Source organism: Scyliorhinus canicula, chromosome 17 (assembly GCF_902713615.1).
Source record: "Scyliorhinus canicula chromosome 17, sScyCan1.1, whole genome shotgun sequence".
Lineage (NCBI taxonomy): Eukaryota > Metazoa > Chordata > Chondrichthyes > Carcharhiniformes > Scyliorhinidae > Scyliorhinus > Scyliorhinus canicula.
In genome coordinates this window covers 26,990,780-27,016,339 of record NC_052162.1, presented here as the reverse complement: position 1 = coordinate 27,016,339, position 25,560 = coordinate 26,990,780, and the positions used below count along the sequence as shown (strand labels likewise).

The following is a 25,560-nucleotide window of genomic DNA, read 5'->3' as shown; positions in this document are numbered from 1 at the left end:
GCTGCCGTCAGCCCCATTCATTCCACCTGATCCCACATGGTGAACGGGAATGGGAGACAGCTCGCGTCACGCTCAGCTATAAAAGCAAGGGAGGAGGGGTGAGGAAATCCCGGGCTACTTCCAAACTTCATCCTTGTCACAAGCTGACCCGCGCTCCGCGAGTACCGACCTCCCTTCGTACCTGCTGCAAAAATCCACCGGACCCACAACTGCACTGGGCGAAAGTTCACAAAAAACATCCACGCAGAGGAAACTCCAAAATCCAAGACTGTTGCAACTGGGGACACGTTTTGCAGCTGAATCAATCGGGCAGAGAGAGAGAGAGACATTGGAGAGCGGGACTGCATCCTTTCCCATCTCCTTTCATTGGGATATTGATCAGATATTGATCACCGGCTGTTTCAACAAGAGGGGTAATAACACTTTGCTGTGTCCAGCCAATAAACAAACAGGGGGTCAGGGCACCTCCTGCACTTATTTACAAACTTTCTCCATTATTTCCAGGTCTCGCTCGCCCCCTCCCCCGCCACCCCCAGATTTTGGACCGAGACAGCGAGCTTCTCGCCAGGTCAGACTGAAAATGGAGATGGGAACTGGCTGCATGTTTCTGCTGCTAGTGTTTGAGTGGCGGCTATGCGGCGGCATTCAATGGCTGTGAGTACGCCAGCTTTTATTAAAATAGGGGCAGTCTGGCTTTTTTGGTGCCCTTTCCCCAGGGAAGTCGGAGCATTTTTTTTAACGGGACCGCACGCATTTGTAACACGGTCCTTTCTGTGTTTTGCTTTTAAAACAGTGGCATCGCTGTGAGCGGCTGGAACCAGACTCAACATTGCAAACTGGCGGCGCTAGTCCCGGAGCAGCAGCAGCTCTGCCGGCGGAACCTGGAGCTCATGCACAGCATCGTCTTCGCGGCCAAACAGACGCGGCTGGCGTGTCAGGAAACCATGTCAGACATGAGGTGGAACTGCTCCTCCATCCACTTGGCACCCCACTTCAATCCAGACCTCAACAGAGGTAAAGTACATGATTGTCTCCCTGATTAGAGTAAGCGGCAGTCCTCCCAGTTAGAAGGGTGAAGGTTTTGTTCTCAGCACCTTTGAGCACATGGTCCATAAATTTAAGAGTACCCAATTCATTTTTTTCCCCCAATTAAGGGGCAATTTAGCGTGGCCAATCCACCTAGCCTGCACACCCTTTTGGGTTGTGGGGGCAAAACCCACACAAACATGGGGAGAATGTGCAAACTCCACACGAACAGCGGGATCCAACCCGGGACCGTGGCGCTGTGAGGCAGCAGTGCTAACCACTGCGCCACTGTGCTGCCCACATGGACCCATTTAGACATCCAGTTGCTGTATTCAGGTGGTGAGGATACACCAGAACAGGCTCGAAGGGCCAAAAGGCCTCCTCCTGCTCCTATTTTCTATGTATCTGTGTAACATTGAACAATGGGCCTGTGGTGTTAGTAAAAGACGCGCATATTTCACATCTCGGGACACCTAACCCGCTTTGCAGCCGATGAAGTACATTTTGAAGTGTAGCCTTGTTCAATATAGGAAACGCACAGCAGCTGGTTATTCACCACAGTGAGATCTCCCAAAAATGAGACAAAGGCAATTTTATTTCAATAATATTGGTTAAGGGGAAAGTATTGACCTGATTCCCTTTGCCAGTCCCCTGCCCTTCCAATAATGACCTGGAATCTACCAGACGAGGCCTCAGTTGGGCAGCACGGTGGCACAGTGGATAGCACTGCTGTCTCTTGGTGCCATGGTCATAGGTTCGATTCTGGGTCACTGCCCCCGTGTTTGCGTGTGTTTCGCCCGCACAACCCAAAGATGTGCAGGGTAGGTGGATTGGCCACGCTAAATTGCCCCTGAATTGAAAAAAATGAATTGGGTATGAATTTAATGAATTTAAAAAAAAAGAAGAGGCCTCAGTTTCATTCTGCAGCACTCCCTCACTGCTTCACAGGAATACCAGCCTAGATTGTGTGCTCGCTGTCCTTGGGGAGAGAGACTTGAACTCTTTTAATAAATTTAGAATACCAAATTATTTTTTTTCCAAATAAGGGACAATTTATTGCGGAGAATGTGCAAACTGTACACGGACAATGACCTGGGGCTGGGATCGAACCTGGATCCCCGGCACCGTGAGGCAGAAGTGATAGCCACCGGGCCGCCCTTTGAACTCTTAACCTTATGAGAGTACTACTACTGACACAAGGCTGACACCAAGGAGTTAAGCACTCCCAGGATATATTTTGAAGATAGCCATGATGTGGAGATACCGGCGTTGGAGTGGGGTGAGCACAGCAAGAAGTTTTACAACACCAGGTTAAAGTCCAACAGGTTTGGACTCACCTGATGAAGGAGTTGTGCTCTGAAAGCTAGTGATTCCAAACACACCTGTTGGACCTTAACCTGATGTTGTGAGACTTCATATTTTGAAGAAGGGCAGGGTGCCCTCCTGGCTATTATTCCACGATCAATGTTATTAATATCTTTCATGTCTCTATGGGACTTTAATTTATATAGTATAGTGCCTTATGGGCTCAGTATTTCATAGAACCTCATCATTATTATCTATTATTTAATTTATTCAATAATTATTGTGTACAGCACTGAGTACAGCAGCCAATTGTACACAGTAAGCTTCAACAAACTGTAGATGAAAACATTGTTTTTTGGCAGTGTTGGTTAAGGGAGGAGTGTTGGCTGGGGCATTGGGAAAGCTTGCTGATCGTCAGATATTGCCACCTGGGAACTTCAAAATTATGTTGAACAGATGGTTGGGTCCTTGTCTTTTAGCATCTTTAACATAAAGGTAGCACAGTTGCGTCACCACTCCAGTGTCCCATATTCAATCCCCGGCTTGGGTCACTGTCTGTGCGGAGTCAGCACGTTCTCCCCATATCTGCGTGGGTTTCCTCCGGGTGCTCCAGTTTCCTCCCACAGTCCAAAGTTGTGCAGGTTAGGTGGATTGGCTGTGCTAAATTCTCCTTCGGTTCCAACAAATAGGTTAGGTGGGGTTACAGGGATAAGGTGGAGGTATGGGCTTAGATGCGTTGCTCTTTCCAAGGGCCGGTGCAGACTCGATAGGCTGAATGGCCTCCTTCTGCACTGTAAAATCTATGATCTTGCTCATTATCACTTGCAGCTCCAATGCTTCAGCTGCCAGCCAACCCTCTTGTCACTGAGCTGTAAGGTTGTGGGGTCAAGCCCCTCCCTAGGACTTAAGATGCAAAGTCAGAACTATACTTCAGTGCAGTACTGAAGGGGTGCTGCACTGTCAGAGCTGTAGGGCATAATCTATCGGCCGCATTGTGCCCGATTCAAGATGCAATTTACCCAGCTCGCTGAGGAGGCCTCAGCCATGTGCCGCTTTGCACTAGTCTCCACAAACTAGACCAAATGGCATTTGGGGGAGTCTCCCAGGTGATTGGAGGCCTCTGGCACTGCCTGGCTGCCCTGGTGGCATTTTGCCATGCTGGGGGTTGGACCTGGGAGTGCCCTCCCCTTATGAGGCAGCGGATCTGAGGATCGCCCGATAGGATCAGAGCTCCTCAGTGCAGGGAATTACGGTAAGTGTGGCCTCAGCGTGGCCTTGCCCACTGAGGCCCCAGAAATAACAGTCCTGTTCCTGGCGCTACAAATGCCGGGAAATGTCCCACTAAACCTGCCGTCAACGAGACTTTTTTTTTTGTTAAATCGCACCCGTAACCTTTTTAATGATACTTTAAATCAAGGCCCCCTCCAGTGGATGTATGGGATTCCATGGCACCATTTTGAAGAAGAGCAATGGTGTTCTCCCCACTATCCTGATCAATATTTATCTCTCAGTTAATATTAGGAAAATAGATTGGTCATTATGACATTGATGTTTTTTTTTTTAAATTTAGATTAGCCAATTATTTTTTCTAATTAAGGGGCAATTTAGCGTGGACAATCCACCTACTCTGCACATTTTTGGGTTGTGGGGGCGAAACCCACGCAGACACGGGGAGAATGTGCAAACTCCACACGGACAGTGACCCAGAGCCGGGATCGAACCTGGGACCTCAGCGCCGTGAGGCGGTTGTGCTAACCACTAGGCCACCGTGCTGCCCTATGACATTGATGTTTTGGGGATTTTGTTGTGCGCCAATTGCCTGCAGCATTTTGTGCATCACACCTATAAAGTCCCTGGGATGTTGGAGGCTGTGAAAGACATTAAATAGATTAAAGTCGTGCCTTTTCCAAAAATGCAGCACTCACAACTTGAATTTATTCAACATCTTTAGAACAAAGAACAAAGAAAAGTACAGCACAGGAACAGGCCCTTCGGCCCTCCAAGCCTGCGCCGACCATGCTGCCCGTCTAAACTAAAATCTTCGACACTTCCGGGGTCTGTATCCCTCTATTCCCATCCTATTCATGTATTTGTCAAGATGCCCCTTAAATGTCACTATCGTCCCTGCTTCCACCACCTCCTCCGGTAGCGAGTTCCAGGCACCCACTACCCTCTATGTAAAAAACTTACCTCGTACATCTCCTCTAAACCTAGCCCCTCGCACCTTAAACCTATGCCCCCTAGTAATTGACCCCTCTACCCTGGGAAAAAGTCCCTGACTATCCACCCTGTCTATGCCCCTCATAATTTTGTAGACCTCTATCAGGTCGTCCCTGAACCTCCGTTGTTCCATTGTGAATAAACCAAGTTTATTCAACCTCTCCTCATAGCTAATGCCCTCCATACCAGGCAACAGCCTGGTAAATCTCTTCTGCACCCTCTCTAAAACCTCCACATCCTTCTGGTAGTGTGGCGACCAGAATTGAACACTATACTCCAAGTGTAGCCTAACTAAGGTTCTATACAGCTGCAACATGACTTGCCAATTTTTATACACAATGCCCCGGCCAATGAAGGCAAGCATGCCGTATGCCTTCTTGACTACCATCTCCACCTGTGTTGCCCCTTTCAGTGAACCTGTACACCAAGATCTCTCTGACTGTCAATACTCTTGAGGGTTCTACCATTCACTGTATATTCCCTACCTGTATTAGACCTTCCAAAATGCATTACCTCCCATTTGTCCGGATTAAACTCCATCTGCCATCTCTCAGCCCAAGTCTCCAAACGATCTAAATCCTGCTGTATCCTCTGACAGTCCTCATCGCTATCCGCAATTCCACCAACCTTTGTGTCGTCTGCAAACTTACTAATCAGACCAGTTCCATTTTCCTCCAAATCATTTATATATACTACGAACAGCAGAGGTCCCAGCACTGATCCCTGCGGAACACCACTAGTCACAGCCCTCCAATCAGAAAGGCACCCTTCCATTGCTACTCTTTGCCTTCTATAACCTAGCCAGTTCTGTATCCATCTTGCCAGCTCACCTCTGATCCCGTGTGACTTCACATTTTGTACCAGTCTGCCATGAGGGACCTTGTCAAAGGCCTTACTGAAGTCCATATAGACAACATCCACTGCCCTACCTGCATCAATCATCTTTGTGACCTCCTCAAAAAATTCTTATCAAGTTAGTGAGACATGACCTCCCCTTCACAAAACCATGCTACCTCTCGCTAATACGTCCACTTGCTTCCAAATGGGAGTAGATCCTGTCTCGAAGAATTCTCTCCAGTAATTTCCCTACCCTTACACATGGAATCTTATTGCAGAGGGGCCTGTAGGCAGGGCTATCAATGGTAAGATGTTGGGATAAAATTATAGAATCCCTACAGTGCTGAAGAAGGCCATTCCGCCCATTAAGTCTGCACCAACCCTCTGAAAGAGCACTCTACTTAGGCCCACTCCCCAGCACTATCCCCATAACCTCACCTAACCGGCACATCCCTGCACCATAAGGAACAATTTTACCATGGCCAATCCACCTATTGGGATGGGGTGATGGACAAGAGGAATGGAATTTTAATAGGCTATCGTAGGAGTTGATTAAGCCATAGAGATGAGAAGGGACACGGCTATGAAGGAATTTAAACGCGAGGATGAACATCTGAAATCTGAGGAATTGGGGACTGACAGCCAATCTAGGTCAGCTAGGCCGTGTGATGGTGAGGTGAGCTTGAGTGTGGGCTAGGATATGAGCAGCAGAATGTTAGTTCAAAGGAAGGTTTAAACGTACAAAGGGTGGAGGTTATTTACTAACCAGTAGGATGCTGGTTATTCTTTGAAAGACGTTATTCTTTGTTTGGTGCTAGTTTTAAAATGTAATAATATTTTGGCTTGCCAGCAAAATTAAAGCTGACGTGTTAAGAGTAGCAGCATGGACACTAAATTGGCTAAATGGTAAGAAAACGGACAGTTGTCGGGATAGGCTGTATTTTGGACCATGGGAGGCACACAGTGTTGCTCCCCACAATTCAATATTGCTGTTTCTGATATGACTTGGACTTGGATGTCAACTTATAGATGACCCTGAACTTGGAACTGCAGTAAGCCACGAAGAAAAGGGCATAAATGAGTTGAAATGGGTGGACTAATGATGTGTAGAAGTCAATGCAAAAATGTATGAGGTGATACATTTAGGTAAGAAGAATGAGGAGAGACAATATGAGCAAAATGATACAACTTTAAAAGGGGGTGCAAGAGCAACTTGCACAAATCCTGAAAGCCATTCCAAGTTAGTAAAGCATCTGTAATCCTAGATTTTATAAATTAACAAAGGAAGTTGTGCTAAATCGATTTAATTCGACTCCAGGTGGATTATTGTGCCCAATTCTCGGCACCACACTATAGGAAGGAAGCGAGGGCTTTGGAGAGGATTCACTCGAATGGTAGCTGTGAGGAGAGTTTGGAGAGGTTGGGGTTATTCTCCTTGGAACAAATAAGGCTGTGAGGTGACTTAATTGAGGTGTACAAAATGATGAGGGGAAGAGTTAGAGTGGACAGGATAAAATAGTTTCCTTTGGTGTAAACTTCTAGAACCAGGTGACATAGATTCATGATAAGTGGCAGAAGGTGTAGAGGGGACATGAGGAAGAACATTTTAATGCAGAGGGTAGTGGAAGTCTCAAGTTCGCTGCCCGAGTTGGTGGTGGAGGCAGAGACCCTAAACTCTTTTAAAAAGTACCTGGATCTGCACCTTAAGTGCAGGGTAAAGCTAAAGGGTAATGGACCGGGCACAGGAAGGTGGGATTAGAAAGGGCACTTGGGTGTCCTTGGGCTTGTCCTTCTCCTTAAGAGAACAGAAAGCTGAACAGGAGTTTTGAGGGATGTGTTCAAAATGATGGAAGGTTCAGTTAAAGGAAATAAAGCTAATTGTTTTAAGCAACTGAAGGATCAATAGCCAGAAGGCATAGATTAATGGTTAGCAAAACAAAACAGGCAACATGAAATAGAGCTTTTTTTATGCAAGGAGTGGCTATGATTTGGAATGCACGGCCCCTTAGGGTGGTGGACACGGATTCAATAACAGCTTTCAAAAGGGAATTTGATACATACATGAAGGAAAATAAATTGCAGAGATAAGAGGACTGATAAGGGGCGGAATTCTCCGACCCCCGCAGGGTAGGAGAATCACCCGGGGCCAGCATAAATTGCGCCATCGGCGTGGCCGGAATTCTCCGCCACCCGGGAATCGGCGGGGGCGGGAATCGGGCCCAGCCGGTCGGCGGGCCCCCCGCTGCGATTCTCCGGCCCGCGATGGGCCAAAACCCCGCCGTTGTCAGGCCTCTCCCGCCAATGTGGTTTAAACCTCCTCTGGTGCCGGCGGGAGCAGGCGGCGTGAGCGGGCCCCGGGGTCCTGGGGGGGGCGCGGGGCGATCTGACCCCGGGGGGGTGCCCCATCGGTGGCCTGGCCCGCGATCAGGGCCCACCGATCAACGGGCAGGCCTGTACCGTGGGGGCACTCTTTTTCTTCCACCGCCGTCACGGCTTCCACCATGGCGGAGGTGGAAGAGACCCCACCCCATCCACCGTGCATGCGCCGAGGTGACGTCAGCGGCCGCTGACGCTCCGGCACATGCGCGGACTCGCACCGACCAGCGAAGGCCTTTTGGCCAGCCCTGACGGTCGGCGTGGTGCCAAAGGCCGTTGCCGCCGGATGGCGGAGTGAGAGCCACTCCGGCGCGGGCCTAGCCCCTAAAGGTGCGGAGAATTCCGCACCTTTGGGGAGGCCCGATGCCGGAGTGGTTCTCGCCACTCCGGTACGCCGGGACCCCCCGCCCCACCGGGTAGGGGAGAATCCCGGCCAAGATTACTCTTCGAAAAGACCATGCCGACTCGGTGGGTTTCCTCGGTGCTGTTCTATAATATTCCATGTTACATAAATGCAAGTCAAATATTAATTTTTAAGGTTAGATTAAAATAGCATGTTGATACCTAAACATAGCTTATGAACGTTGTGCACCTACTATTTATTGCTTTAGATAGAATCACACTGAATAATGTCTTTCATCGCATTGTTTGCCACTGAATGGATGTTTTTTTAAATAAAACAAAAGCCTGGTAACCTTTTACACTCTGCAAAGCTGGAATAAGACAGGACATTTAAAACAATGGGTGCATGAGTGAAGTGGTTTTAGTCATGCATGAGTGAAATGGGAAACGTGCTCAACTGTGCCTGTGCATGGGATTTTATAAAGGGCAGCAATCAAAGAACAGACTTTTGTTCTTGCTGTCTGGTTTTATCAAAATCACTGCACAGCCAACCCAGAATTTGGTTGTGACATTCAATTGATCACTGCTAAAAGGAGATGCAAAATAGTCTTGAATGTTCCTGTCAGCGTTTTGAAAGTAAGAGTTTCTTTACTTAAGCATAAGTAGATCCTCCTTGACGGTGGATATTCATAAAACTTTACATCCAGATTTCAGAAAGCTGTGTTCCTGAAATCCGTTCGCTTTTTAAAAACATTGGGCGCAATTCTCCGCACTCACGACGGTGTGGAGAATAGCGTGGCTCGTAAAGTTTTACGACCACGCTAGACCGACGCCCTCCCACTATTCTCCCCCCCCCCCCCCCCCCCCCCACGTCCGACTCCCGATACGAATCGCTGCCGCCGTCTTTTTACGGCCAGCAGCGATTCTCAGCTGTCCGATGGGCCGAGTTCCCAGCCCTTTACGGCTGTTTTTACGAACGGCAAACACACCTGGTCTGGCCGTTCGTAAAAACGGCCGTAAAGTCCAGATTTTTAAAACCATGGCACCGATTGGCACGGCAGTACCACGGCCATGCCAAGGGTGCCATGGGCCCGCGATCGGTGCCCACCGATCGCGGGCAGCGGGTCCGATGCCCGCGCACTCTTTGTCCCTCCGCCGCCCCGCTGTATCACTTCGCGGGGCGGCTGAGGGGCATCCCGGCCCGCGCATGCGCGGGTTTCGCGCAAATGCGAGATGACGTCATCCGCGTATGCGCGGGTTGGAGTCTTCCAATCCGCGCATGCACGGCTGACGTCATATGACGCGTCAGCCGGCGCAAACTCTGACAAGCGGGCTTAACGAAATTCGTTAAGCCCGCGATGCCGGAGTTTACGGCGGCGGCATGCTAGCCCCGACCGGGGACCAGAATCGGTTCCCAGTCGGGGAGGGGGGGGCTGGCGTCAAACCCGCCCAGATTTGACGCCAACCTTACGATTTCTCCCCCTCTAGGAGAATCGCGCCCATTGTACTCATCTCGAAATGCCTCCACGGTCTTGCTCCTGTTGAACCTCCAGTTCTGCACTTAAAAGTGCAATTTTTGGACATTGAGAATTCCAGTTCTCTTTGCACCGCCATCTACAATCAAGCTTCCAGTCATCATGCCCCTGTTATTTGGAATTCCATCCCTCAAATTCCGTAGTCCTTCTGCCGTTCCCTAGACTGAGCCCCCTTATAGCTTCAGTGCTTAAAACTATTCCTTTAAATACATCCTGCCATTTTTCCTGCTGCGATTCTATAAATGCGCCTTGAGATAATTTATTACATAAAAGTCACAGAATACAAGCAGAATGTATTTTTTTATTATTTAAGCTCACGCTGGTGCTTTTTGCTTTTTACCTGGTAAAGTTGCTCCATAGATTAAAATTAAGATTCTCAGTGGGTCAGAATGGAGGCGAGTTTGTGCAGGGGCGTCGGGATTGAAAGCACTAGCAACAGCGCCGCTCCCGATAGCCCCGGGGAAATACACAGGGAATCCGGTAATAATAGCTTCATTGAGAATTTGGAGGCAGTTTCGCCAACACTTCGGGTTGGGGCAGGGTCAAGGGAAATGCTGATTCGGGGAAACAACACATTTGAGCCAGGGAGGTGGGATGGAAGTTTTCGGAAATGGGAGGAGAAGGGGATTAAGAGACTAAAAGATTTGTTTCTTGGGGATTGGTTTGCAGGATTGAAGGAGCTGGAATCGAAATATGGGCTGGAGCAGGGGGAAATGTTTAGATACATGCAGGTTAGCGATTTTGCCAGAAAGGAGATACAGAGCTTCCCGGTGGAGCCGGCCTCCACGTTGCTGGAGGTGCTGAGGACAGGGGGACTGGAGAAGGGGATAGTGTCGGCAGTTTACAGAGCTATTTTGGAAGAGGAGAAGGCACCGCTGGAAGAGATCAAAGCGAAGTGGGAGGAAGAGTTGGGAGAGGATATGGAGGAGGGGTTCTGGTGTGAGGTGCTCTGGAGAGTGAATGCCTTCACCTCGTATGCGAGGTTGGGGCTGATACAGCTGAAGATGGTATACAGAGCGCACCTCACAAGGGCGAGGATGAGACGATTCTTTGAAGGAGTAGATGATGTGTGTGAACGTTGAGGGGGGCCCCCGCTAATCACGTTCATATGTTTTGGGCCTGTCCAAAGCTGGAGGATTACTGGAAGGAGGTTTTTAGGGTAATGTCTAAAGTGGTGCACGTGAAAGGACCCGGGCCCCCGGGAGGCCATATTCAGGGTGTCGGACCAGCCAGGTTGGAAACGGGTGCGGATGCAGATATTGTAGCCTTTGCCTCGTTGATCGCCCGAAGGCGGATCCTGATGGGTTGGAGAGCAACCTCTCCACCCTGTGCCCTGGTGTGGCGGGGGGACTTGTTGGAATTCTTGACTCTTGAGAAGATTAAGTTTGAACTGAGGGGAAGGATGGAGGGGTTCTACAATTCATGGGCATTATTCATGATGCACTTTCAAGAACTGGATAACATCGAACATTAGTTGGGAGGGGGTGGGGGAAAGGGCGGCTGTGTGTGTTAATGGCGAGTATGGGTGATTCCTGATTCCTTTTTGTCATTTGTTTATGTGAACATGCGGGCTAATGTTTGGGGGTTTGGTGGGAGGATGGGATTGTTGTTATTGATATGGGGATTGACATATTTGTTACTGATTATTGTTTAGTGTTGGTGGGTGTAAATTTGGGAGAAAATGTGAAAAAAGAGGAGAATAAAAATATTTTAAAAAAACGATTAAAATTAAATCTGTTGGGATTGGGAGTCCACCTTGTACCAACAGCGTAGCCTTGAAACAACATTCTAAAATCGGCCTCCTTTAGTTTGGGATTTGCCTACAGCAGTAAGCTTTAGACGCCAAGACGGAGTGGCCATTGATGTTAGCAAGTAAATTACAAAGTCATACTATAATGAGGATAATTAATTTGTCCAGAATTCACTGCCCAACATAAACTGCTGTCCGTGTGGAGTTTGCACATTCTCCACGTGTTTGCGTGAGTTTCACCCCCACAACCCAAAGATGTGCAGGCTAGGTGGATTGGCCATGCTAAATTGCCCCTTAATTGGAAAAAAAATGAATTGGGTGCACTAAATTTATAAAAGTAAATAAATAAATAAACTGCTGTCCTACGAGGCCATAAGGGGGCGGGATTCTCCGTCAGCAGACACTGGAGTCACGAAACGTGATCGGGCGGAGAATCTGTCTTGACTCCAAAATCGTGGCGGGCGCCTAGTTCACACCAGATCGCAATTCTCCCGACTCGACAACGGTGTCGATGAGTTCTACTCTGCATGTGGACCTGACCTGGTATTCTCTGGGGCCTCTGTGAGGCTCTGCCTCTGCCGAGGGGCATTCCCACCGATGAGATTCATTTGTGCTATTAAAAATCGGGAAGGAGCAGATGCGGGACTTTGTCCGCAGACAGTTCCCATCCTTCCCACGCCTCCCGCCAATGGGGATCAAAGACAGAATAGTCTCTAGAGGAGAAGGAGGAGAGGGTAGAGGCTCAGATATTTACAAGGTGCTCATGAAGAGTCCCAGACGGAGGAACTGAAACTCAAATGGGAGGAGGAGCTAGGCGGGAAAATGGAGGACGGGCTGTGGGCAGAAGCCCTGTGTAGGGCAAACTCAACCGCAACATGTGCCCAGGCTCGGCCTGATTCAATTTAAGGTCGTTCACCGGGCCCATATGACGGTGGCTCAGATGAACAAATTCTTTGGGGTAGAGGACAAGTGCGCTAGGTGCGCAGGAGGACCAGCGAACCACGTTCACATGTTTTGGGCATGTCCTAAGCTTCGGGGGTACTGGGAGGGATTTGCGGGGATCATGTCCCGGGTGCTAAAAACAAGGGTGGTGATGAGTCCAGGGGTGGCAATTTTCGGGGTGTCGGAAGATCCGGGAGTCCAGGGGGAGAAAGAGGCCGATGTTCTGGCCTTTGCTTCCCTGATAGCCCGGCGACGAATACTGCTGGCATGGAGGGACTCAAAGCCCCCGAAGACCGAACTATGGCTTTCGGACATGTCAAGTTTTCTGGGTATGGAAAAAATTAAGTTCTGGGGCCTGGGGTGCGGAGATGGTGGAGGGTGACATGCAGGGGCAGGGTCCGTAGTGCCAACCGGGACCACCATGTAGCCCTGGACCTGGTTGGGCACGAGGGTACGCATTGTGCTAACACATTGGCCTTTCACCCCTGCAGACAATGGATATTGGAAATCCAACCAGCAATGGTGGCCTTCCTGCTAGTCGCTGCGACCCTGGGGGATGCACTGAGACTGTACGAGCTGGAACTGCTCAAGGAGGAGCCTGCCCCAGAGGAACAGGAGGCAGCCATTGAGGATGGAGAGCCGGCCGCTCAAAGGGCCGAGGAGGATGAGGAAATGCAAAGGAGATGCCGCATGAGGCTTCGCATGTTCCGGCCGCATCTGTCATTCGAGGACCTGCCAGAGCGGGCATGCCATTGGAAGACGCCAGCTGATCAGCGGGACTGTGCGACATACCTGCCTGATCACTGTGCACCTGGCACCCCAGAGGAATTAGGGAAGGACGCCCGCTCCCGGTGACCTTCAAGTTAACGGTCACCCTGAACATCTATGCCAGGAGTTCCTTTCAGGCGCTGAGTGGGGACCTGTCTGGAGTCTCACAGACCTCGGTGCAAAGGTGCATCCGCGCTGTCATGGAGGTCCTATATGCCCAGCCGGCACAATACATCCAATTCAATGTGGACCAAGCCCACCAGGATACCCGGGCAATGGGACTCGCCGCCATCGCCCCCAGATCCAGGGGGTGACCCACGATATTCATGTCCTACGAGCACCTGCAGAGGACAGGCCAGTCTTCACAAACTGAAAGGGGTTCCACTTGATGAACGTGCAGCTGGTGTGTGACCATGAGATGCACGTCTGCGCTTAATACCCAGGCAGTGTGCACGACACCTTAAATCTGGCACAATCGACAGTTCCTGGCCTCTGAGAGATGCCCACATGGTGGGGGGGGGGGAAGTGCCATGGGGATCACAATCAACGGGGTCTCACTTCCTCGTCCGATGCCGACCTCTGTCCCGACAACTGCCCTTTCTTCGGGCCCTCCAACCACATCCTGGACCCTCATTTCTGCTGTGGTGAGGGGCCACAGGTCCCTCTCCACTCTTCTCCCGCTCTCCGTGATTATGAATGGCCTTCTGGGGGCAAGGGGTGAAACAGAATTCGCAGTGTTAGGCAGTCTGACGCATGCAGCCCAGGGAGTGGGTTTGGTGGGCCAGGGCACCCAGTCATGGCATATTGTATGGGTGCCGGCACGTGGTGCAGGGTGGGGGTTTGCCCACCTCCGGGAGGGGGTGGGGTATGTGTGTCTGTGGCGGGGTTTGATGCCAGGGGCACAGTGCCGCTTAGCCACCCTGGCCGTCCTGAGGAGGTTGTGCAGTTTCTTTCGCCACTGCTGACAGGTCCGGACGGCGCTGACAACCTCTGCTACCTGCGCCCAGGCCCAGCGACTGGCGACGGCCTCTTCCCACTCTGGGGTACAAGGTTGCCCACCTCTCCTCCACGACATCCAGCAAGGTCTCCAGTTCTGCATCGGTAAACCTTGGTGCCGCTCGTCTTGCTGCCATCTTGTTGGCTGGGATGGTGTGAGTGGGGGTGGGAGGGGGGGTGGGGGTTTGCAGTGTAAATGTGGCTGCGGCTTGTCAGCCTCCTGAGTGTCAATCCTGAACCCGGCGAATCCCGCACCATTTCTCACTGGAATCGATCGTGTCCTGGCGCGGTGCCAGTTTTGCTCTCGTAGAACTCCACTGCCCCGGTGTCAACACTTATCCGGCCCCCAATTTTCTGCAAAGTCCTACATTGAGGAATCAAGCAGCAATCTCCAGATTGCAGCTAAAAGAAAAGGGAGGTATTTGATGTATTTCAAATTTAAAAGAAAGCAGAATATCCAGGAGCTGGTTGTTGAAATCATGGCAAGGAAATGTCAGCGTGCTGCTGTTCATTCTCTTTAGTGTATACTCTGTATAAATACCAGTGACTCTTTCATGGTATTGTTTATTCTGTATCTGATCACATTTTATAAGGACTGATGTGGAGATTCCGGCGTTGGACTGGGGTGAGCACAGTAAGAAGTCTTACAACACGAGGTTAAAGTCCCAACAGGTTTATTTCAAATCACTAGCTTTCGGAGCACTGATCCTTCTTCAGGTGAATTCCTCAGGTTTATACGGACTGAAGCACCATACCAAATAACAAGAAATGCTTCACAGGAGAAGGAATACATTCCTGTTACTCATTTGCTGTTGGGATATGTTTTGGCAGCACTTTTGAAAAGCACTAAAAAAACAACTGTTTACGCAGTGCACAAACATCATTTATCCTTTTTATTTTCCTTTGAAACTATTCCCCAGACTGCATTAAGGTAAGATTCAACAGTTACAAGCTAAGTGAATAAACACTTAAAAAGCCGTACTTCGAGTGTATAAAGGAAATTTCATGTTTGGGAGCGGTAGCAAGGCAGCACACATTTGAAGCATCAAAGTAGGGCAAATACATTGCGATAGGCTCAACCTGTTTAATTGCTACTCACATTTTTGATTTACTAAATGTGAACACATCAGAAGTATTGACAAGAATGAGCAGCGTAGGGGCAGAACTTTGATTTGAAAATGAAAATCGCTTATTGTCACAAGTAGGCTTCAATGAAGTTACTGTGAAAAGCCCCTAGTCGCCACATTCCGGCGCCTGTTCGGGGAGGCTGGTACGGGAATTGAACCGTGCTGCTGGCCTGCCTTGGTCTACTTTAAAAGCCAGCGATTTAGCCCTGTGCTAAACCAGCCCAAAGTCATCTTTTAGGAGCCAGCAAATACCACAATGCATCTATCAAAATCACATGATAATTTCTAACAATTGTTTGTCTGACATTTTCCATTTTCAATCAGATTGGTGATGGAGCCAAGAACATTTATAGGATAATCACACAAATATTATATGAACCGGAATGGTACTTGACTCAATGCCTAATATTGATCATTTAGTCATGATGTGGAGATGCTGGCGTTGGACTGGGGTGAGCATAGTAAGAAGTCTTACAGCACCAGGTTAAAGTCCAACAGGTTTGTTTCAAAGTACTAGCTTTCGGAGCACTGCTCCTTCTTCAGGTGAATCATCAGAAGGAAGGAATCATCATGAGGAAGGAGCAGGGCTCCGAAAGCTAGTGATTTGATTTATCATTTTTCCTTTCCAGTTTGATCATTGGATCAGTGTATATAGCTGTAAGCGAGTAAGGGGACAGCACGGTAGCATCGTGGTTAGCGCAATTGTTTCACAGCTCCAGGGTCCCAGGTTCGATTCCCGGCTTGGGTCACTGTCTGTGCGGAGTCTGCACGTTCTCCCCGTGTCTGCGTGGGTTTCCTCCGGGTGCTCCGGTTTCCTCCCACAGTCCAAAGATGTGCAGGTTAGGATTGGCCATGATAAATTGCCCTTAGTGTCCAAAATTGCCCTTAGTGTTGGGTGGGGTTACTGGGTTATGGGGATGGGGTGGAGGTGTGGGCATGGCGCTCTTTCAAAGAGCCGGTGCAGACTCAATGGGCTGAATGGCCTCCTTCTGCACCGTAAATGCTATGAGTGCGCTTATGTTCGCACAATATAGGTGATGACAATCAGGGAAGTGACATGCACTTATCTGGGCGATCTATTGTGAGGAGAGGGTTGTGAGAAAAGGGCAGTAATTATGTTTTATTTACGTAACAAACCTGAAAAATCTTGAGAGTTGGTGGTCAATAAAAACAAATTTAAAGTTGTCTTCAAAAAAAATGTTTGTAACACCTTCCAACAGCCAATAAGTACTTTTGAAGTTCCTGTTTTAATGCTGGAAACATTTTTTAAAAAAAAATTTGGGAGTACCCAATTCTTTGATTTTCCAATTAAGGGGCCATTTAGCATGGCCAATCCAGCTACCCTTCACATAGAACATAGAACATAGAACAGTACAGCACAGAACAGGCCTTTTGGGTTGTGGGGGTGAGACCCAAGCAGACACGGGGAGAATGCGAAAACTCCACACGGCCAGTGACCCGGGGCCAGGATCGAACCCGGGTCCTCGGCGTCGTGAGGCAGCAGTGTTAACCACTGTGCCACCGTGCCACCCATATAATGCAAGAAACATAAGTCAATTTGCACACAGAGAGCAAAGTCCTAATGTTCAGTTAATCTGCTTTAGTACTATTGATGTTGAGGGAGGAAACTGACCTGCTCCTCAAAATAGTGCCGTTATTTTTTTTCATGCACACGGCCAGTGACCCGGGGCCAGGATCGAACCCGGGTCCTCGGCGTCGTGAGGCAGCAGTGTTAACCAGGTTTAATGTCCTCTGTCATACATGTTTGTAAGCTACTAATTGTGAGGCCTGACTGGTCTTCATGCATCTTTGATTTCTTTTATTTTGCATGTATTGCAGGAACAAGGGAGTCATCCTTCGTGTACGCCCTCTCTTCTGCTGCACTCAGTCACTCCATCGCGCGGTACTGTGCCTCTGGCGAGTTGCCAAGCTGCTCCTGTGGTCTCATTCCAGCAGAGGTTGCCGGGCCTGACTTCAGGTGGGGTGGTTGTGGGGACAACCTCCGCTATGGCCTGCAGCTAGGCTCTGTTTTTGCAGACGCACCAGTGAAAGGCAACAGGGCTGGAACACAGGCAAATAGGCTGATGATCAAGCACAACAATGACGTTGGTCGGCAGGTAAATGGTTAATGCGCTGAAGCATATTTTTCCTGCATCATTTTCCAGGGTTAAACTGCACCTTAAAAAATTATGCTAATATCCATCATTATGTATTCCAAATCAGTGCCAGTGTAAACAAGCCTTGTTTCAACACCTAACTTCAAATTGTTGTCAATTTGCAGGTCAAGGTCAAATTCACTCATGTTTTGGAACAGCAAATGCTGTCATTTACTTAATTCTCATCCCATGTCGTAGATTAACTCTTCCTTCCACACAGCATAACCATGGCAACACCCCTCAATTCACTGCTGAGATCATACACCACAACTGGGAAGCTCCACCGAGCCACGAGTTTGAGTTATAAACAAGGAAGTCTTCCTCAATCGGGAGTCAGGTTCACGAAGTTTAACCCGGCAGCTCTACCCATGGACACTTACCATAGGCTTCGGGTCGCTCCATGTACTGAATACTTACAAACCAACCAGAGCAGCTACACTGACTCAGTATGAATAAGTAGAACAAAGTGTGGGCCCGGATTCTGTGCTCCCCGCACATCGTGACATCTTGGAAGCAATCTGCTGACAGGATCTAGTGGTATGAAATCCCCCTTACTCAATGTAATAATAATAATAATGACTTATTGTCACAAGTAGGCTTCAATGAAGTTGCTGTGAAAAGTCACTAGTCGCCACATTCGAGGACACTGCATAATGCAACGGCTCCACCTGCAAGAGTATATAAAGTTCCCACCTATTGAGAGTATAGAGAACAGTTTCACTTACATGGGATATGCAGCATAACCAGAGCACCATCATATACTGAGAATATATAGTGTACCTGGGGTAGTCCCACTCCTGAGTAAGTATCAGTCCTTAGTTATACTTTCCCAGGGGTGCAGCTTACAGAAGTTTAAGAAGGAAAAATCCAAAATCATAAGAGAACAGGAGATCTCTACTGCTCTGAGGTCTGACCTAACAGCCATCACAAGGTTGTAAAAGCATTTACAGAGATCCGTACTCTGAAGTGCAAGGTTACACTCTTGTCACTAAATGGCTAAAACATAATCCAAAATCACAGCGTGTGAGCCTTTGCGGGATATGCCTCAATCCAAAAGAAGGATTGCCAGAGATATCTGGCCTGATCTTCAATTATACTGTCAATGAGGAATAATGAGTCACCTGAGATCGGTACAAATCTAATTTGGTGGAGCAATAGTCTGTGCCCAGGTGGTACTGCCAGGGAGAGTGCCAGGATATCACCCTGCCCTGTTCCCGACCACCCGCAGAGGGCCAGTAGCCTGCGAGACCCCCGGAGATGCCATCATACCTGGTCCATGTTTGTGGAAACCAGCACTAAAGGGTGCTCGGTTGATGTTTTGCATGCGTGGCCATTGTCTCCTGGATGAGTCCAGATATCTAAATGAGATGAATGGCTCATTTAAATATCATTATATGGATCACGCCCAGCGAGGGTGTGATCCAGATCGCGCCGGGCGTAGCGAGTCGGGTAACTCACGATTGGACCAGCACGGAGCTCGATTTAGAGCTCAACTGGGATTCACCCATTGCTTTGGGCTTTGCATTGGGCACAATGCAATGGCTGAACCGTGCCCGGAGGCTGATTCCTTCCTGAATCTCAGATGGTACAAACACTCTGTGACACCAAGATTCCTCTGCCCAGGGACCCGGGGAAAGAATAGGGAGAGAGGATATTGCTTCAAGCACAGTTGAAAGTAAAATAGTGGAGTTGTGAGAATTAATGCATAAGCTTAGTAGTGACTAGGAAGGCTTGTGTAGACCTTTACCGTGGGAGGTTAAATAGGTAAAGTATAGGCTAGATGGCAAGTGGATGGTCTGGGTTTAAATGAGTCTCCTTGGGCGGGGTTCTCCCCTACCCGGCAGGGCAGGGGGTCCCGGCGGGATGGAGTGGCGTGAATCACTCCGGCGTTGGGGCGCCCCAAAGGTGCGGAATCCTCCGCACCTTTAGGGGCCAAGCTCTCACCTTTAGGGGCTAGACCCGCGCCGAGTGGTTTGCGCCCCGCCGGCTGGCGTGGAAGGCCTTTGGCGCCACGCCAGCCGGGGCCGCAGGGACTCCGCTAGCCGGTGGAAGTCCGTGCATGCGCGGGAGCGTCAGCGGCTGCTGACGTCATCCCCGCGCATGCGCGGGGGGGGTCACCTCCGCGTCAGCCAACGTGGAGGTTGATGGCTGCCGCGGAGGGGAAAGAGTGCCCCCACGGCACAGGCCCGTCGGCGGGCCCCAATCGCGGGCCAGGCCATCGTGGGGGCATCCCCCGGGGCCAGATCGCCCCCCCCACACAGGACCCCGGAGCCCGCCCACGTCGCCTGGTCACGCTGGTAAGGGTTTAATTCACGCCGGCGGGACCGGCATTACAGCAGCAGGACTTCGGCCCATCGCGGGCCGGAGAATTCGGCGGGGGTGGGATTCACGCCTTCCCCCCGACGATTCTCTGACCCGGCGGAGGGGTCAGAGAATCCCGCCCCTTATTCCAACTTAAGTAACTCTCCGCAGTATTGGTGTCTCTTGGAAAAGAATTGCATTGTTACTTAGCCTTGCTAACATGCATTTTCTCTTACCAGACATTGATTAATTCTTTGGAAACCAAGTGTAAGTGCCATGGTGTTTCTGGCTCATGTTCAGTCAAAACCTGTTGGAAGGGATTACAGGAACTAAACAAGATTGCTGTGAATCTGAAGTCAAAGTACCTGGCAGCCACGAGAGTGATTCACCGTTACGTTGGCACCAGGAAACAGCTGGTACCAAAAGAACTCGATATAAGACCAGTTAGAGAGAGTGAACTCATATACCTGGTGGGCTCACCGGACTACTGCTCAACAAGTGAAAAGCAAGGTTCCTATGGTACACATGAGAGGTAAGGGCTTCTCGCGCTGTCTTCATTTTCTGTATTGATTCATTCTCTACTGTGCTAATCCTCTCCATTGGGATTTAGTCCTGCTAAATGCAATTCTGAAGGTGCCCTTCGCCCATCCAGGTCCCCACCCAATGCCCATTCCTCATGTGTGAGTTCAGATGGTGAGAATCAACAGCTTATCAACTGACCAACTTTGGGCAATATTTCAATATATCTTGTCCCCTTCTGAAGGAAACAACAATCTAACCAAATTCCCTGCACCAATAACTCAGCTATACACCTTGGAGCAGAACTGGAGATCTCTACTACTCTGAGGTCTGACCTAACAGCCATCACAAGGGTTATAAAAGCATTTACAGAGATCCGTACTCGTAAGTGCAAGGTTACACTCTTGTCACGGAATGGCCAAAACATAATTATTTGCCATTACGTTCCCCGATCTCACAAAGATAGGAATTGCAAAAAGAAAGAGAGAGGAAACAATAGAGAGAAAAAAAGGCAAAATATCTGAATGTTATTTGACCGCCCCTGATGCCCATGTGATAGATAACAGCTTGTGTCTTTTAGCAACATTTGTATAAAACTCATGACTGACAATTAGCAATGGCGAATATGGAATCAATGGTAAGCAGAGACCACGGCTAACTCTCTCTTCGTCAGATGCCTGCACACTTGTACTATCGAACAGGGATTATGAGTTACTGTCCCCCCCCCCCGTGTCTGCGTGGGTCTCACCCCCACAACCCGAAAGATCTGCAGGGTAAGTGAATAGGCCATGCTAAATTGCCCCTTAATTGGGTAGTCTAAATTACTGTTCAGGAGTGTGAAAAATTACTCGCCTACCCCATAATAGTTAAGGGTCACAACAACAAATTGACGTCAATTCCTAAATTCCGATGACCGCACAGACCTGGGATATGTCATTTATATGAGGGTTTCTTTTACCAATTATTAATTCAGGGTCACACATTCAAAAACAGCTTCTTCCCTGTTGTTACCGGACTCCTAAATGACCCTCTTATGGACTGATCTGATTAATACTACACTCCTGTATGCTTCACCCGATGCCGGTGTCTATGTATTTACATTCTGCACCTTGTGTTGCCCCATTATGTATTTCCTTTCCAAGTATTAAATGATCTGTTTGAGCTGCACGCAGAAAAATACTTTGCCCTGTCTCGGTACATGTGACAATAAACAAATCCAATCCAATCCAGACATGGAACTGAGACTGTAGGACGCCTAGTAGCTTTGTTACTCTAATGAGTAGATGAGTCAATGGGCAGCACGATACCACAGTGCTTAGCACTGTTGCTTCACAGTGCCACAGGTTCGATTCCCGGCTCAGGTCACTGTCTGTGTGGCGTCTGCATGTTTTCCCTGTATCTACGTGGGTTTCCTCCGGGTGCTCCAGTTTCCTCCTTCAAGTCCTGAAAGACCTGAGGCGGGATTCTCCCTTTTGGGGACTAAGTCCCCACGCCCGCCGGAAAACGGACGTGAATCACTCCGGACTTTTTCCTCAAAATCCCGGCGTGATTCCCCATTTTTCAGGGGGCTAGCAGGGCTCCGGCGTGCGTCCTGCGGCTCTGGCTGCCGGTGGGGCTCCGCTGTCCAGACCGCGCGGCCGCGCATGCACATGGCGGCCGCAAACGGGTCCGTGCTTGCACGTGGCAGTCCACTTCGGCGCAGGCACCCCCCCGACATGGCGGATCCACACAGTGGGCCCAGGCGGAATAAGGTAGGTCCCCCCCCCCCAGATCGCAATGGCGCCCGATCGCGTGCCTGGCCACCGCTGAGGCCCCCCTCAGAGTCAGAGTCCCCCGCCCCCCCACCAGGACCGTGGTCACGGGTCTGAGCTCCTGCTAGGTGGTACCAAATGTGAACCATGGCGGCGGGAGTTTGGCCGGTCGATCGAGGAGAATCGCTGCAGGGATCTTTTTCAGCAGCCGCCGACAACGGCGCCTAAATCGTGCGCGCGCGACTGGCAGGTCCGCGGAGAATCGCAGAGGCGCCATCGCGTCGGATTTCCGGCATGAATGGCTATTCTCCGCCCCCGCACTGGGTAGATTCTGCCGTGGGGCGGTCGGAGAATCTCGCCCGTACTGTTACGTGAATTGGACATTCTGAATTCTCCCTCAGTGTACTCGAACAGACGCCGGAATGTGGCGTCCGGGGGATTTTCACAGTAACTTCATTGCAGTGTTAACATAAGCCTACTTGTGACAATAAAGATCATTATTATTACCTTGAGTTTTACAGGTCCGGTATGTTGCAGATCGAAATGATTTTTAACCTGCTTTCCTTATTTGCTTCACCTACAGACAATGCAACAAGACTTCTGTTGGCAGCGACAGCTGTAACCTGATGTGCTGTGGTCGGGGATACAATGCATATACAGAAACAATTATAGAGAGATGTAGTTGCAAGTATCACTGGTGCTGTTATGTAACGTGCAAAAAGTGTGAGAGGACTGCAGAAAGGTATGTGTGTAAATAACTGCCAAGTATCTTACTAAATGGCAGCATAGCCTTAGACTAAAAGGAGCAGTATCTAAGAAGATAAACTATAGGGAGAATTTAAAAAGCCTGGAGACTGGTTGCCAAAAAAGACCAATATTCCTTGGATACTGCTGGGAGAATGAGTGGAATTGAGATAAACCTCCGTATTGAAAGAAAAGAGTAGCAAAATCTAAAGAGCCAAGAGAACGGACTCTGCTTATTATCTTCAAAAAGATTGGCAAATGGACACATTTTCATTTATCAAAAAGATTCTTTTGTCCCTTTGCTATGCTCAGTGGCCTGAAGGACCAGCTTAGGATGAATGCCAGCGATTTGAGGAAAGAGAATGGCATTGAGAAAGGGGAGAACTGCGTCCAACAATGATCGATTGTTGAAGGGAAGAAAAACTGAAGCACAAAACCAGGAGAAGTGCTGCTTACTCTGGGAAACATTAAACAGGGCACACTTCACAGCATTGAGGGAATAAATATGGCCTGGAGGCGGACCATCTGTTCTGAATCCTTACACTGAAATGCTGTGAGTAGAGTGCAGCAAAGCAGACCTTGAGCATTACAATAACAGACATTGCACCTCGCTGGGAGTGATACAACAAAGCCTTGATAAGATTACAAATTCCTATGTGCCAGAGCTTATCATAATGTGCAATAAATGTGCCATCCCACCCTGACGGGCAAAATTCATTTGGAAAAGTATTTTTTGTAAAGGTTTCAACATTGCCAAGTACTTGGCCATTCTTATTTATAGAAGTGCGTTTTTTGTGGCGGTGGAGGGTGGTTGGTGTTAGGAGAGGGCAGGCTAGATTTTTCACATTGGCTGGAGTATCAACCTTCGGTGAGGACACTTCCCTACGGACGTGAACAGGGGAAGGCAGCACTGTACCATTCTGTCACTTCTATAACTTTGTAGCAACCAGCTAGTATCTCCACTTTCTGTCTTTGATTTATGTCTGCTTATTATTTATTTTCCTAAATAAAAAAATTCTACTGGTCGGAAATTCTGTGACAAGTCATTTTAGAGGATATGTGAATGGCATTATATGTTATTAATTTATAAAGATGATTTATTTTCCTGTTTACCATGCTAATTATAAGGTACCACAAGCTGTGGAACTACGTTGTCCCTCTTTCACTTTTCTGGGATAGTTAATTACCTCATTGATTAATCCTGTCCTCGGACTCAGGGTGGGAGGTTTGGGAGGGGATGGCAGCCAAACGTGGCATCTTGAGGGATGGCATGGTGTTCAGAGGGCCCATTGCCTTCTCGACTTTCGCCCGCTCAGCTCTCATGCCGGGCAGGGGCAGGAAAGGTCGAGGAGTGCCTTCCAGTCCTTAAGTGAATGTTAGAATGGTGGGCAACCTAAAAGCTGGTGCCGTCCTGCAAGGCTCAGTAGTGGGTGGGGGTGAGGGGGTGGGGGCTCCTAATCGAGCGCCCTGTGGTCCATGGAGAACCTCGCCAATAGCAACTGCAGCTTTCTGAGAAAGGTTCCCACCCTGCCCTCAATAATATCCCCCCCTCCCCCACAACTGCAGCTACTGGCTCAACGAGCCTGATCCACTTATCTGGGTTCTGTGGCCACCTCCATGGTGGCTACTTCCAGCTATCAGCAGTACCGGCAGTGGCCACCACTCCTGGGGGCACTGCCGGATCTGAAGAACTTGCCCATTATCTGACCAATAGCTCCTGTAGATGGGACCTTCATCCTTAAAGGGGCAGAAGCCCCGATGCCATACAGTTAATTGCCTGATGGCCAGGAAATAGTCATGGTAGCATCGCCCCCCTGGCTTTCTGGCCTGCTGTCAGGACCACCAATGGCTTAATGCCTGTCTTTGCATACCTGTCTGCCATTGGGGCAGAACACCGACTTACCATTGGCCCTGGTCGGTCATGTGCCTCTCGACCGATTGGTCGAGAGGCTGAGTTAACCACGCCTCCTTGCCGAGGTATAAATAGTCAAACGCCCGGCGGTCGTCCATTTTATTGTAGACAACCGCAGGGCTAAGTTCTAGTTTATTAAAGCCTAACTTTTGTAAAGCAACTCGTCTCTCGTGCAATTGATGGCACATCAATGCCATTACATTATGGCTTAATGTCATCACATTAAGCACCATGAGTGCAGGTGTCGGTCCCTCCTATAAGCTGCCAGGGATCATTTAAGCAGAATTCTTATTGGCAATTTATCCCTTTCAGCGCTTTGAGCAGGCCATCAGCTATGGCTCAGTGGTAGTGATCTTGCCTCTTTATTCAGCATGTTCAAGGTGTGTGAAGGAGCCTTATGGCACTACCTTGACGAGAAGTGTCCCTGTTGACCTCACTAATACTCATTTCTCAACCAACATTTAAAAAAAAACTTATCTGGTCATTATCACCGTGATGATTGGAGCACGCTGTGTGCAAATGTGTTTTGGGTCTCCTCCATTAAAAACTTCAAAATAGTTTCATTGGTTATAAAATGCTTTGAGCCATCAAGATGCCATGTTTATGTCACAGCATAGATAATGTTTGTTATACGCATCGCTCTCTTGGTTCCTCCACATATTGTCTAAAAGCATTCTGAAGGGACGACGGTGCAATCTAATGTCTCACCTGCCCAGAGGAATACGTTTCTAAATGGCAATTCAAATAAAAAGAAATCAGAAAAAAGAAAATGGTGGAAATACATAACAGATACCATCAGTATTTTCAAGGAAAGGGGAATACTGCATACTCAAACCTAACCCACGTTTTTCTCCTTTTTAGATTGATATTTTTTTAAACGAGTGTGTGAAGTAATTTGCTTGGAGGAAAACATTGGCCTTTTGTACTGCTGCCTATAAAGTAACCAGCATTAT

At 49.0% G+C, this 25,560-nt stretch overlaps 1 protein-coding gene across 1 annotated transcript; it reads left to right on the top strand.

Annotated features, from left to right (window-relative positions):
• The first annotated feature begins 126 nt into the window (after window positions 1–126).
• Window positions 127–23,676, top strand: LOC119952469 (protein Wnt-11b-like). The gene is made up of 6 exons (XM_038776260.1): window positions 127–413; window positions 505–654; window positions 794–1,014; window positions 17,064–17,341; window positions 19,921–20,213; window positions 22,535–23,676. The coding sequence occupies exons 2-6, from the start codon at window positions 581–583 to the stop codon at window positions 22,707–22,709; spliced, it is 1,041 nt and encodes a 346-aa protein (XP_038632188.1). The 5' UTR covers window positions 127–413; window positions 505–580; the 3' UTR covers window positions 22,710–23,676.
• Window positions 23,677–25,560: the final 1,884 nt, after the last annotated feature.